The sequence below is a fragment of the Rhineura floridana genome, chromosome 11 (genome assembly GCF_030035675.1).
Source record: "Rhineura floridana isolate rRhiFlo1 chromosome 11, rRhiFlo1.hap2, whole genome shotgun sequence".
NCBI classification, from domain to species: Eukaryota; Metazoa; Chordata; class Lepidosauria; order Squamata; family Rhineuridae; genus Rhineura; species Rhineura floridana.
The window spans coordinates 40,882,450-40,896,507 of NC_084490.1; the positions used below are offsets into that span (position 1 = coordinate 40,882,450).

The following is a 14,058-nucleotide window of genomic DNA, read 5'->3' on the forward strand; positions in this document are numbered from 1 at the left end:
ACAAATATCAGCTTTGCCTTCTGTTGGTGGGGCTCAGATTCTGCAATCCCAATATGGAAATAATTTCCATGTGTGATTGTGCTGCACCAAGTGTAGTGCAATAGGGTCAATGGGCTACATTCAGAAATGGAATGCTGTATACATGGATCGCCTTGGATCGCCTCTGTGGACAGTTGCTGCTTTCAGACAATGGAAAACTATTGTTGGTTTTAGCTAAACAAACCATGGTTTGTGTTATGTTTGAATGTGAGCCTGCTCACAAACTGGTTTGTCTGGGGCTGACCAACCAGGATCTGAAACCATGGTTTGAAGCTGGTCTGCAAACCACAGTTACAGCCAGTGTTCTGCCTCGGTAGGCTACTGTAAGCATGGAGGACAGGAGTGAACTGATGAATGTACAAAGCTGAGTGCTGAGCAAATGGGAAAACAAAAGCAGGTCAGCATCTCTATCCAATGGTTCACCTGTTGTATGTCTGGAAGCATAAACTTTTGCACAAACTATGGTTTCATATTACATCTGAACTGAGTCCGTGTGTAGCTTTCTGCTACTCAGATGTTGTTCTTGATCAGAACTCAGGATTGAGAGACAGTGGCTTGCCAAAGGGCCATTTCATACATTATATTTCTTAGTTGTATATCTGAAAATAGAAACATATGAATATCATGCAGGTATTCTCATTTGGGAGCTGAGACTGGCTGCATTCAGTTTCTGGGCCCCAATTCAAAATACTAATTTTAAACTTCAAAGTTCCAGAAGTGTGGGGCCAGGATACCTTAGGGAGCACCTTCTTCTCTATGTTCTCTATACACTTAGTTTATCAGATGAGGCTTTGCCCATACCCCAGACAACAAAGATAAGGCTGGTGAGAACAAGGAAAAGGACCTTTGCAGCTGTGGCTCTCCCTCTCTGAAATTCACCACTGAGCGCTCTTGCTTGTAGTTTTAGAAAGCTGGCAAAAGCATTTTTGTGTCCCCTTGATTTCATCTGATCTGAGAGGCAGCTTTTTCAAAGTCAGATGCCAATGGTATCTAATTCCACATAGACCTTTTTGTATTTATTACATTGTGATCAGGGATGAAGTCATCCGGTGTTGCGGGGGATTGCAGACTGAGGACTTTTTTGGGAGCAGGGTCCCAGCCAGGTCCCTATGTGTGAGCCAATCATGAAAAGGGAGCATGTTAGCCATCAGAAAAAGTCCTTGTCCTTTCATGCTGATCGTAGCCAATCAGAGTGAAAGGAGGTGAGTCAGCCACTGAGAAGACTCTTCTCAGTAGCTAACATACAGCCTCCCCTTTCATTGGCTCCTAAGGACATCTTTTGTAATGGAGTGTGGACTCGCAAGATGGAAGAGAGAGCAAGTGAAATAATGGAAAGTGGAAAAGGTGGCATGGCTGTGAGGGAGTGTAGTGTGGCTATCATGAAAGGACCCTGCATGTCTCAATTTGTCATGACACTACTGATTATGATAGATGCTTGTTGGAGATGACCTGAGGTAAAACTTGATTATTGACATGTATTCTGGACATGCCCAGTAAAACAAAGATATTAGACTAACATCTTGAACTTAAACAAGTGATATATGATGGATTGCAAAATATTATGTATTATTATTTTATTTATTACATTTATTTACCACCTTTCTTCCAAGGAGCTCAAAACGGTGTATATGGTTCTCCATTTATCCTTACAACAACCCTGTGAGATAGGTTAGGTTGAGAAGCAGTGACTGGCCCAAGGTCACCCAGTGAGTTTCATGGCTGAGTGCAGATTCAAACCCTGTTCTCCCAGGTCATAGCCAACACTCTAGCCATTATACCACACTGGCTGACAGAGTGAAAAAAGATACTGGATTGATAGCCAATGTTAGTCATGCTTGGAGCAGATCCACTGAAATCAATAGATGAATATTAGATTTACCTTGAGTATGATTTAGGTGGATATCATCCAGTGTTGTATTTCTTTAAAGAATATATTAAAACAACTTGCTGAGAATGAATTGTTATTCTCTTTACAGCAGGAATTCTGTAGCTGCATTTTGGAAATTATCTTCAGTACCTCCAATTTCCAATTGGTTTAAACTTTTGACAATTTTGGAAAAACAGATTGACAAGTTTATAAAAAAATAGACAAATGTTCTGGAAGAATAAATTCCAGGATAACATCTGATCATGTGCATTTCCCCTCCCCCATGTCCTAAGTTTGCTTTCTTTTTCTTTCTTGTGTATAAATGATGTTTTACCTTTTAAGCTTTTCAAATAAAGAACATTAAAAAAGAGCATTTGTGTTTCAAAAAAGGTCTGATTGGGATGATTGGTGGGCAGGTTTGTTTGAATTGTTTTGGTGCTGTTCCTTGGCTAGTTAAGACGGTTTTGCAATGTGCTACTGATATTTTTTTTGTGGTTGGATTTTGTGGCTGGGTGGTTTTAAACTGTGTCTTTGTGGGTTTTAATTGTGAAAGCAAACTGAGGAATAGAAATGTTGAAATGCAAGTAACTGAAATGAAACTCTCATTTCATTACTTGAAGCAGGGTCAGTAATGGGAGAAGCTTTTCAAGTGGAGTGCGCGGTGCCCCCAGTACCAGATTTAGGCTGCATTCCAACATGAGGTTTATTGAGTTATTTTTCCTTTATAATCGTTGTGCTTCTGTCCCGATTTCTGATGTTCCTTTCACACTGCACTACCTGTTATGTTATGGAACCGTGTTTTTTTCATCAATATATTGCCATGTTGCGCTAAATTTCATTCATACCTACAGGCGTGGTGTGACATAACGAGAGTGGGTGTCAGACATGTCCCCTCCCCACCCTTTATGCACATGTGCACTTCTGCAGGCTGGTATACCGCCCAAAATTTCATTACGTGAGCCATGGTGGTATGATCCCAAGAAAACTGCAGGAAGAATGAAACACCAAACTCCTGCAATTTTTTCAGATTAGCGGGATTGCAGATGGATTTTTTTTCTGGAAGCAGTTAACATAGAAATGAGTGCTCAACTTTCACTTGATTCTGCTAGGTTTCCAGAAGTGGCTTTTATGTTGTGTGAAAGATCACATAAAATGTGAAGATTAACCGGGAAGTAAACACCAGGAAAATGGAATAAAGTACTGTCTGAATGCAGCTTTAATCTTTCAAGTGAAACCTCTTCCCCCAAGAAAGAAAACTAGTACTGCCAGATCGTATTTATACACAAAGGGTATATTCAGGGGGAAAGGGAGGCTGAACTGTGCCCCTTTCCCCTCTGCTGCAATCAGAGTACAGGAGAAGTACTCTATTTATTTATTACATTTCTATCCCACCTTTCCTCCAAGGAGCTTGAGGTAACATACATGGTTCTCCCTCTCCCCATTTTATCTTCTCAACAACCCTGTGAGGTAAGTTAGGCTGACAAATGGTGCCAGGGCCAAGGTTACCCAGTGAGCTTTATGGTCAAGTGGGGATTTGAACCTTGGTTTTTCCAGTCCTGAGTCCAACACTCTAGCCACTACACCACACTCACACATGATGCCATGTGAGTCTTTGCTAGTGATGCTTGAGAAATTGGATCTTTTGAATTCTGATATGATCTGCAGTGACCCAGTCTGCATCTCCTGGGGTAATTTGTGGATAAGAACATACTTATCCTTTGGATCTTGCATTGCTCCAAATTTTGCAATGCACAAAACAGGTATCAAAACACATTTAAAAGTTTGAGAGAAAATACATTTAGAAATACATACTTAGTGAGAAAATTATTCAAAAACACTATTTAAATATGTGTTTAAATGCAGGACTTTTTAAAATTGTGGATTTAACATGGAAATGGAAGGGAGGAGTGAGCACATGTGAAAGTGATACATACTGGAAATTGAATGATCCAGCCATTTCTAATCACGACATACCTGGTGCCTGTGTAGAAATGGAGATAGCTCTGGTTAGTCTATTTTCACTCTGTTGTTGCTTTCATGGAGAGACAGTGTGGTATAGTTGTTAGAGTGTTGGATAAGAACCAGGGAGAGCAGGGTTCAAATCCCTGCTCAGTCATGAAGTTCCCTACGTCACCTTAGGCCAGTCGCTGTCTCTCAGCCTAACTTCCTCACAGGGTTGTTGAGAGGATAAAATTGGGAGGGGGAAAACCATGATGTAACACCACCTTGAGTGGAGTAAAGGTGAGATAGAAATGTAAATGTGTTTTACCCATTCAATTCCGTTTCTATTTCAAGCTCCAGTTAACTGATGTGTCTTGCTTGGACTTTTAAAGCCCTGTTGCTCTTTCCTTTCTCCCACGACCCTAAGGCGATGCTTGTTGTCCATGATACTGTTGCCCAGAAGAATTTTGACCCTGTCCTCCCTCCTTTGCCGGACAATATCGATGAAGATTTTGATGAGGAATCTGTGAAAATAGTTCGCCTGGTGAAGAATAAAGAGCCTTTGGTATGTATGTAAGACACAGTCTTTGTCACAGGCAGCAAAAAGGCTTGTGAGAATGTAAGAAGGACCCTGCCGGATCAGAAGAAATGTCCATCTGAGCCAGCAGTTGGCTTCCCACAGAGGACAACCAGATCCTTCCAAGAACCGTTACGCAGGGCATGGGGGCAATAGTGCTACCCTACTGTCGCTTGTCATGCTTCCCCTCAATCACCACCACTTAATCTGTTGTAGATGATGGACACGTTATTTATTTTTTCCTCCAGATACACTTTTATATAGCAGTGCTGCTTTATTTCATCAGCCCTTGCCACATCTACCAGGTTTTCAGGCAAGCCTTGCCTCTCTGTGCCTCTTTGTATCCCTTCTTAAGATCACAGCTGTGGGTTTGCTTCCCTAACCTGTTACTGTAACTCTGAGGTAATTTTGCTGCCACTGTTTGATACTGTTTCACAGCCCTTGTTTATATATTTTTTACCAATCCTTATATGTATTATAGTAGCTGGCCAATAACCAGACATGTTTTGAACCAAAGTGATTTATTAAATAATGGATTTGGAGATAAACAAGAATACTTTGTGTTCAGGTTCTTCTGCATGTAGTTACAAATAAATGTCCTTCCTCTCTGCTCACAACACAACCCTCTCCCTCCACAAGTCAAGCCATATCTGCTGTTCAACTGGCAAACACTCAGATACAAACTCTCAAAATCCATTCACTCAACCAATCACAAACCAGCCTACACCAACAATCTCACTCATTCCCTCCTCTCAACACTCACCGCTTACCTTAATCATTCTAATATAGAAACTCACCATATATAACATAACACAAATGCATACAACATTTTAATGTACAAGCGTGGAACATCACATCGCTCCCCATGTGCTTCTGAACATGGAGTTTCTGTTTAGTTCTCATGGCGAAGGGTCATTGATGGACCGGTCCTCCTTGAATTTGTCTAATCTCATTTTAAAGCCATCTCAGTTGGTGGCCATTGCTGCATTTAGTGGTAGTGAATCCCATACATTAATTATACGTTGTGTGCAGAAGTACTTTTAAAAAAAATTCCCCCTCTGTGTCTTGAACTGACTCCAACAGGGCAGGTACAAATCATTTTGTTGTCCCCCCTCCCCTGCCAATTCTATGCAGTCAGCTAGACTGATGGCCCTTCTCTTCCCTGCCATCTGCCATCTGAGGCATCCGCCTCACTCTACCTAATGCTGAGGTTGGCCCTGAGGTGAGCCCATCCTAGTATTATGGGAGAGGGAGAAACCCTAGGTTTTCTTTGTGCTTCTAAGTGTGGAGATGGACAAGAGCATCTTCAGGCAAATGCTGTGGGCTTGCAGATGTGGAGTTGTGAGTGCAGTGAGTTTTGCCAGTGTGAAGAAGCAGAGGAAAGATCTGGAAGTGAGAAGAATTCCCTCTTCCCTTTCTCATAATATGAGGACACAGGGTACCCCAGACTGGCATAAGATGCAGGAGAGACCAAAGAAGACAACACAGAATTCCCAGAATTCAGTTCCATGAGATAATGGTGATGACTGCTTCCTTAAATAGCTTTGAAAGGAGAAATCAGATAAATTTGTGGCAGACAGATCTATCAATGACTATTAGCCAGGATAGGTAAATGGAACTTCCAGAGGTGGTACGTCACTCAGTACTAGTTGCTGGGAGATGCATGGTGGGAGGAGGGGTAGGTGGGGCTGTTAGCGCCCTGCTTGTAGCCTTCCCAGAGGCATGTGTTTGGCAACTGTGTGGAGCCAGATGCTGCATAAGATGGGCTTCCAGTTTCAACCAGCAGTGCTGCTCTGATGGATATCTGTCTTTTCATTCAAGGGTGCAACAATCAGACGGGATGAGCACACAGGAGCCGTGATTGTGGCGCGGATCATGAGGGGAGGGGCAGCTGACCGTAGTGGTACGTTCTTTCCATAATGAGTCTTTCTTTTCTCTGTGTTGAAGCTAGAGAGGACAAGCCCTGCTTAGATTGGCTCGGGATTTTTTCTTTTTCATTCAGGGAAACCAGAAAATGTTTCCTGAGCCAGTCTGAGAGCTCTGAAAGATACACCTTCCAAATAGCCCCTAAGCATGCTCCTCCCTGAAGTGTGTTAACAGTGTGGTGGGTTGCACTGGATTATGGGAGTTGTTACTTTCCAAAGGTCTCCCCACAAAGGACTTTTGCTCACCCCTTGCACTGTCTTTTCCTTCCTTGATGTGACAGGAGGAGGGGCAGGGGTGGGAGGAATGCTCAGCCCCAGTACTCGTTCGTGGCATCATAAACCATGGTTTATGAAGCCTCAAATGACTGTCCAGGCTAGTCCAGTGATTGGCCCAAGGTTACCCAATGAGCTTCATGGCTGACTGGGGATACATCATGTTATACTTTTAATTGAATTTGGAAGAACGTGGAAGGTTTTGCTTTGGTTTTCTATTCTGTTCATTCTGCTCAGAGGCTTGGGAATAGGCATTGGTGGAATTCTCTGGCTTTGTTCTCTGCTGTGAGCCTTTGGGTGTTTTTGCAGACAACTTGTGGAGTGTTTCACATCTTAGAAGGGATAGTAACCTTTTAATAATGTTTCCTCTTCCTTATAGGTCTTGTTCATGTAGGAGATGAGCTGCGGGAAGTCAATGGGGTTGCCGTGCTTCACAAACGACCAGAAGAAATTAGTCAGATTTTGGTTTGTTTTGCATTTTCCATGCTTTGTTTCCTATTTTATTAGGGCTGCAATATTTACAGTGTAATCCGATTCATGAATGCCCCATTGAGTTCAATGCAACTTACTCCTAAGTAAGTGTGTACATGCAAGATTGCAGCCTAAGGGAGTGAGGTTGCAAACCACTAGGATTTCTGAGTAGATATGGTTAGGCTTGCACTGTAGGTCCTCGGTGGGACTTTTCTGAATAGACATGCATAGGACTGCTCTATTAATCAATAAACTGGTTTAACTAACTAAAAAGTTACTGATAATTGGGGCAGTAGATTTTTTTTAAAAAACTATATTTAATAACAGTACATGATTAAGTTTTAGGCAGTATGTCTTTCTTTTTTTAAAAAAAGGTGATGATTTAATTACTAACAATGCACAATTTAATTACTAATAATGCAAGTATGTGTAAAAAACTGTGGGTGGCGAGACCCATCTTAAAAGAGGCATCTGCACTCTTCTCTCTCTCTCTTTCATAGGATGGAATAGATCTTCTAAGACACCACCAGCTAGGACACAATGTGTGACTCCTCTAAAAACAAAGAAAATATGCTTCTTCCTTCAGAAATGTTGTTTTACCCATATACAAATTTAATCAAGTTAATTGGCTAAAACATGATACGATTGATCAATTTTAACATTTTTTTTTAAAAAAAATGCGTTGCAACAGGCAGCAGTTTGCATTTGTTTTTAAAAAAATCCTTGCAGATGTTACTAAAAGTGCATTCACACGTGCTTTTTGAACACAGGAATAAGCTGGCACTTTGCCTACTCTTGTTCTAATGTGTGCCTGGTAAATTGTTAAAATCGCAGGGCCAGACTAATGTCCTCCTGCAAAGTAGGATGGACCCCCCAGGCATGACAGACCCCCCCAGGCATGCCGCCCTCCCCAATCCCAATTCTCCAACATATTCCAGACAGACCCAACTCCGCTGTGGGAGGGACAAAGCAGACCTGTTGCGGCACGTCTGTGTCACATTTCCTGATGTCTTTTTCTTTCAGAGGTAGTTGTGGGAGGGGCAGGAAGGCAATCTGGATTGAAGCCGTGGTGCTGGGGAGCGGCATTTAACCCTTCCCCCTGTTCCATTTTCCTGGTTTTACTTTTGACTTCCTCCGTGAACCCATCCCCATCCCCATGCGTTATAGCAGCTGGTGGTGAGGAGATTCTCCAACAGGGAAATGTCATGGTATGGGGGGGGGGACGGGACAGTTACTTCCCAATCATCAGAACTTTGATTAAAAATCCCCTCTCCCTTACTGGCTGCATTTCACTAAAGAAAAGAGAGACTGGCTGATCACAAGAATTTAAGGGGAGCCCTGCTGGATCAGGCCAGTGGCTTATCTAGTCCATCATCTACTCCAATGGCCTATCTAGTCTAGCAAGTAGATGCCCACAGGAAGCCCACAAGCAGGGTGCGAGTGCAGCATCCCTCTCCCACTTGTGTTCCCCAACAACTAATATTTGGAGGCACACTTCCTCTGATCCTTGAGACAATGGATAGAGAACCTTATTCTCCATGAATTTGTCTAATCTGCTCTTAAAGCCATCTAAGTCGGTGGCCGTCACCAACTTGTGGTAGCAAGTTCCGGTGATGGGTCTCACACACTGTGTCTGCTTTGGCCCCCATGTGTAGAATATGGAGAAAAGGGTCCCTTTACTCCCCCCCCAGTTCCCCTTATCGCTTCCCTCTGTTTCTGTATAAGCTCATCTCTTGATAGGCTGTCCTATTCTCCTCTTCCTGCTAAGCTGTTGCCTGTGTCAGAAACAACTCCCTGTTTGTTGAGCCTCTTCCATTTTCTTGTTTGCATAAGCTTTGCATTGAAAACTGCTACTTAAACAGAAGGGGACGGCTCCGTTTTAGCAGTGGTTTCAATGGAAAGTGTTTGGTGCTGTCGGAGCAAGGCACACTGCCACTGCCAGTTAGCTGATGGGCGGCGGAGAGGGGGAAACATGCCTTGCTCCAGCCAAGGAGCAATCAGGAGCTCGCTTTAAGTTTCCAGTTGTTCTTTTGTAGCCATGCTGGTACCTGACCTGCACCTGACATCACATATGACATGTGGGAGGGTAGGTGGACATGGTTTAGGGCAGATGTGGAGGAAATTTGGCCCTCCAGATGTTGCTGAACTACAACTCCCATCACCCCTGGCCATTAGCCATGCTTGCCGGGGCGGATCTGGAGGGCCAAAGGTTCTCCACACCTGGTTTAGGGAAAATGGCCTCAGGGACCAGATGGGGAGGACTGGTGGGCCACATGTGGCCCCCCACACTTGGTTTAATGACTCAGACTAGGCTCTGCAGTCGTAGTGTCCAAACAAATTAATGTTGATATTGTTAAACAGCTGCTATGGGTAGTGGTAGGATCAGGAACATAGCGATGGGTGAGGTTAACCCTTCTGCCTCCCACTGTTGTCCCACTGAAAATGCCCTCTCCATGCTACTCTTAGTCCCAGAATGGGAAGTTTCCATTGGTGCCAATAGTATGGGCCAATAACAGCTTGATGGTGGAGTGTTTTGTTGCAAAGGAAAGGTTAACCTCCCCTTCCTATCCCCCATGGTCCTGATTGCCTCTTCCTAGCGGCTATTTAATTTTGTTTTTAAGCTGCATGGTAATTGCTTACATGCAGTTCATGACACATCTTGTGTGGCCCTCAAATTCTTTGGATGGGAAGGGACCATTGTTCAATGGCAGAACACCTGCAATGCATGTAGAAGGTCCGAGGTTTAATCCTGAGCATCTCTAGCTAAAAGGATGTGTGATGAGTAAGAGCCTTTGCCTGAGACCCTAGTAAGTTGCTGCCAGCCAGAGCAGACCATATTAGGTTAGATGAACAAATAGTCTTACTATGTTCTTATATGTTCCACTGCCACCTGAATCTCCACCCCCCACCCCGTGGGACCATGTAGACACACGTGTTCAGTGCAGCACCCAGTATGTCTCCTGCAGTATATAAGTTTAAGATCACCAGGAACAATGCAAGTTGTCTTGTACTTGGTCGGACCATTGGACCATCTATGGTGACTGGCCAGCGGCTTTCCAAGATGCCAGATGGGAATCTTTTCCCAACCCTGTCTGGAAATGCCAGGGATTGAATTTGGGATTTTTGGCATGTGTGGCACCTGCTTTACCATGGAGAAGAGCCCTGCTGGGATAGCCAACCAGATGCTTATGTGAAGCTCACTAGCAAGACATGAGCACAGCTGCATTCTCCCCACTTCTACTCCCTAGCAACTGGAATTTAGAAGCCCATTGTTTCCGATGCTGGTGGTAGTACACCGCCGTTGTGGCCAGTAGCCACATCATGGTTTCACTGTGTGCATCATGACTTCACTATGCGCTGTGTTAGGAATGGGGAACCTGTGGTCATCCGTATGGTCCCGGACTACAACTCCCATCTTCTCTGCCAGTTGGCCATGCTGTCTGGACTGATGGGAGCTGTAATCCAACAAGAGCTGGAGGGCCACAGGTTCCCCATCCCTTCGCTATGTGAAGAAGTGCTTCCTTTGGTCTGTCATCATGAATCTTCCACCCTTTGGCTTCATCAGATGGCACCAGTTTTAAGAGAGTGTTACAAGTGCTATGGCCCTTCCTCAGTACTTGTAGGAGGACAATCTCTGAAAGGGTCCACCTATCTCAGTGATGTCAAATGCTATTACTAAGAAGATGTTCATCTCCAGAAGAGTCTTTTAGTTGGGAACATGACTCTCCTGTCATTCTGGTGGTGCAGAGACCCACTTAACATGCCAGCTCTGGCACAGCATTAATTATATCGTCACGAGGCACACTTCTTCCGTGCCAAAGAGGAGATGACGTGCCCAGTGACTCCTACGCAGGGAACTGAAAAAGCAACCCTCATCCAGAACACAGTTGTTGATGTTGCTGTAATTACCACTGAAATGTCTCTTCAGAACTAAGCAAGCACTAGAAAAGTTGGCCTAGGGAGATGGTGGAGTAGCCAAGGAATCATCAGTATTTTTTCCTTTTTTTTCATTTTACGGAAACCAGGAAAAGCACCCCTTACAAAAAAGAAAGAAAGAAAAGCAAAATGTTCTGGAGAACATCATAATGAAATTTTATTTCTGAAGTGAGTTTTCTCAAATAGATGGCACAGGGAGCTGGGGTCAGGGCAGTCTCATGCTGCAAACTGCAAACAATTAGGAGAGGACACTCAGATCAGTGGTAGAGGTCATGCTTTCTCAGATCTAATCCTTGGCATCTCCAGCTAAAACGGCTTGAAATCTCCGGAAACAGGGCTAGAAAGATTTGCTGTGTGAGAGATTCTGCCAGAGTGGATCAGGGATAGGAACCTGCAGTCCTCCATATGTTGTTGGACTCCAGCACCCATCAGCTCCAGCTAGCTTGGTCACTGGTCAGGGATGACTGGAACGTCTAGTCCAGTTTTGTCTGAAGAGCTGCATTGTCCCATCCCTGAAGTAGACAGTTCTGAGGAGGTGAACCAGTGGTTTGATTCATTATAAGGAAGCTTCATCTATTGAGAATATGGATGCCAGCAAAGTTCTCTTGATCCAGACTTGGAAAAGCCCGCTTCAAAGCTTTTAACACTCTGAAATTCTTCTCTTGTCTCCCAATCCCCAAAGTATCCTCCCTGGGCAGCACAACTCTTCAGGATTTCAGGCAGGAGTCTTTCCCAGCCCTACCTGGAGATGCCGGGGATTGAACCTGGGATCTTCTGCGTGCAAAGCAGATGCTCTGCCATTGCTGCTATTGCAATTTATTACAATCTTTTTGGCCCAAAGACAGCCCCCCTCAAATGTTGAACAGCATATTAAAACAACAAATATGGAGTAGAGTATGATAAAATACCGTAAGTCAATCAGCAAGCAAAATTATAGAATGGCAAAATCTCAGTGGGGGTGTGGGAAGGCGCAGAAGAAAGCCTTCTTTCTGCAAGATGGGGCTTGCCATCTACAATTTTTATTGTAACCTATAAAAATTCAGTAACCTATTAGAATTCTTTGAGAGTGTCAACAAGCATATAGATAGAGGTGATCCAGTGGACATAGTGTACTTAGACTTTCAAAAAGCGTTTGACAAGGTACCTCACCAAAGGCTTCTGAGGAAGCTTAGCAGTCATGGAATAAGAGGAGAGGTCCTCTTGTGGATAAGGAATTGGTTAAGAAGCAGAAAGCAGAGAGTAGGAATAAACGGACAGTTCTCCCAATGGAGGGCTGTAGAAAGTGGAGTCCCTCAAGGATCGGTATTGGGACCTGTACTTTTCAACTTGTTCATTAATGACCTAGAATTAGGAGTGAGCAGTGAAGTGGCCAAGTTTGCTGACGACACTAAATTGTTCAGGGTTGTTAAAACAAAAAGGGATTGCGAAGAGCTCCAAAAAGATCTCTCCAAACTGAGTGAATAGGCGGAAAAATGGCAAATGCAATTCAGTATAAACAAGTGTAAAATTATGCATATTGGAGCAAAAAATCTTAATTTCACATATACGCTCATGGGGTCTGAACTGGCAGTGACCGACCAGGAGAGAGACCTCGGGGTTGTGGTGGACAGCACGATGAAAATGTCGACCCAGTGTGCGGCAGCTGTGAAAAAGGCAAATTCCATGCTAGCAATAATTAGGAAAGGTATTGAAAATAAAACAGCCGATATCATAATGCCATTGTATAAATCTATGGTGCGGCCGCATTTGGAATACTGTGTACAGTTCTGGTCGCCTCATCTCAGAATGGATATTATAGAGTTGGAAAAGGTTCAGAAGAGGGCAACCAGAATGATCAAGGGGATGGAGCGACTCCCTTACGAGGAAAGGTTGCAGCATTTGGGGCTTTTTAGTTTAGAGAAAAGGCGGGTCAGAGGAGACATGATAGAAGTGTATAAAATTATGCATGGCATTGAGAAAGTGGATAGAGAAAAGTTCTTCTCCCTCTCTCATAATACTAGAACTCGTGGACATTCAAAGAAGCTGAATGTTGGAAGATTCAGGACAGACAAAAGGAAGTACTTCTTTACTCAGCGCATAGTTAAACTATGGAATTTGCTTCCACAAGATGCAGTAATGGCCACCAGCTTGGATGGCTTTAAAAGAAGATTAGACCAATTCATGGAGGACAGGGCTATCAATGGCTACTAGCCATGATGGCTGTGCTGTGCCACCCTAGTCAGAGGCAGCATGCTTCTGAAAACCAGTTGCCAGAAGCCTCAGGAGGGGAGAGTGTTCTTGCACTCGGGTCCTGCTTGCGGGCTTCCCCCAGGCACCTGGTAGGCCATTGTGAGAACAGGATGCTGGACTAGATGGGCCACTGGCCTGATCCAGCAGGCTCTTCTTATGTTCTTATGTTCTTATTTAGCACAGTTGCCCCCCAGCTGGCAGTTACGGACAAGGAATGGGCTGGCTTGTGCAGCTATGGCAAGCTGAGCGGGCCCTAGCCAGCTGGGGAGGACTAGCCTCAGAGGGAGGCAACGGTAAACCCCCTCTGAATACCGCTTACCATGAAAACCCTATTCATAGGGCAGCCATAAGTCGGGTTCAACTTGAAGGCAGTCCATTTCCATTTCATATATATATATGATGCTGCCCAAATTAATTTTAATTAATCTAGTCAGTTTCTTTTCTCTTTTTAGCAAAATTTGATTAATTGACTGGTGCTGAATTAAAATGGCAGTTCTGTACTCATTTGAATTTCTTTCTGAGTTAATAACGTGCATAAGATTGTGCTATAATGTTTCAGTTCTAATTTATTATTCTGTGATGTGGCATGCCCTAATATGTGGTTAATAACATAGGTGATGGTTTGCAGTGTGACATAAAGAGGTCCTCTGAATGCTGGCCACTTGAATGAGTACGAAAATGAGCTAAGTGCCATAATGTGAAGGGTAACATCCTTTCATCTTTTTCTGCTTGGAAACAAGGCAGAAAGTGGAAGAATACTTCTCAATGGGTCAATTAATGTTCAAAGTGTTGAAGGAAAG

General features: G+C 43.7%; 1 protein-coding gene across 10 annotated transcripts in view; it reads left to right on the forward strand.

Annotated features, from left to right (window-relative positions):
- MPP3 (MAGUK p55 scaffold protein 3) overlaps window positions 1-14,058 on the forward strand; it is an 89,917-nt gene that overhangs the window by 21,771 nt on the left and 54,088 nt on the right. For all 10 annotated transcript variants that reach the window (XM_061591361.1, XM_061591360.1, XM_061591366.1 and 7 more), the window contains 3 exons: window positions 4,275-4,412; window positions 6,246-6,327; window positions 7,002-7,087. In XM_061591361.1, the coding sequence (XP_061447345.1) occupies window positions 4,275-4,412; window positions 6,246-6,327; window positions 7,002-7,087 (306 nt within the window). The remainder of the gene's footprint in view (window positions 1-4,274; window positions 4,413-6,245; window positions 6,328-7,001; window positions 7,088-14,058) is intronic.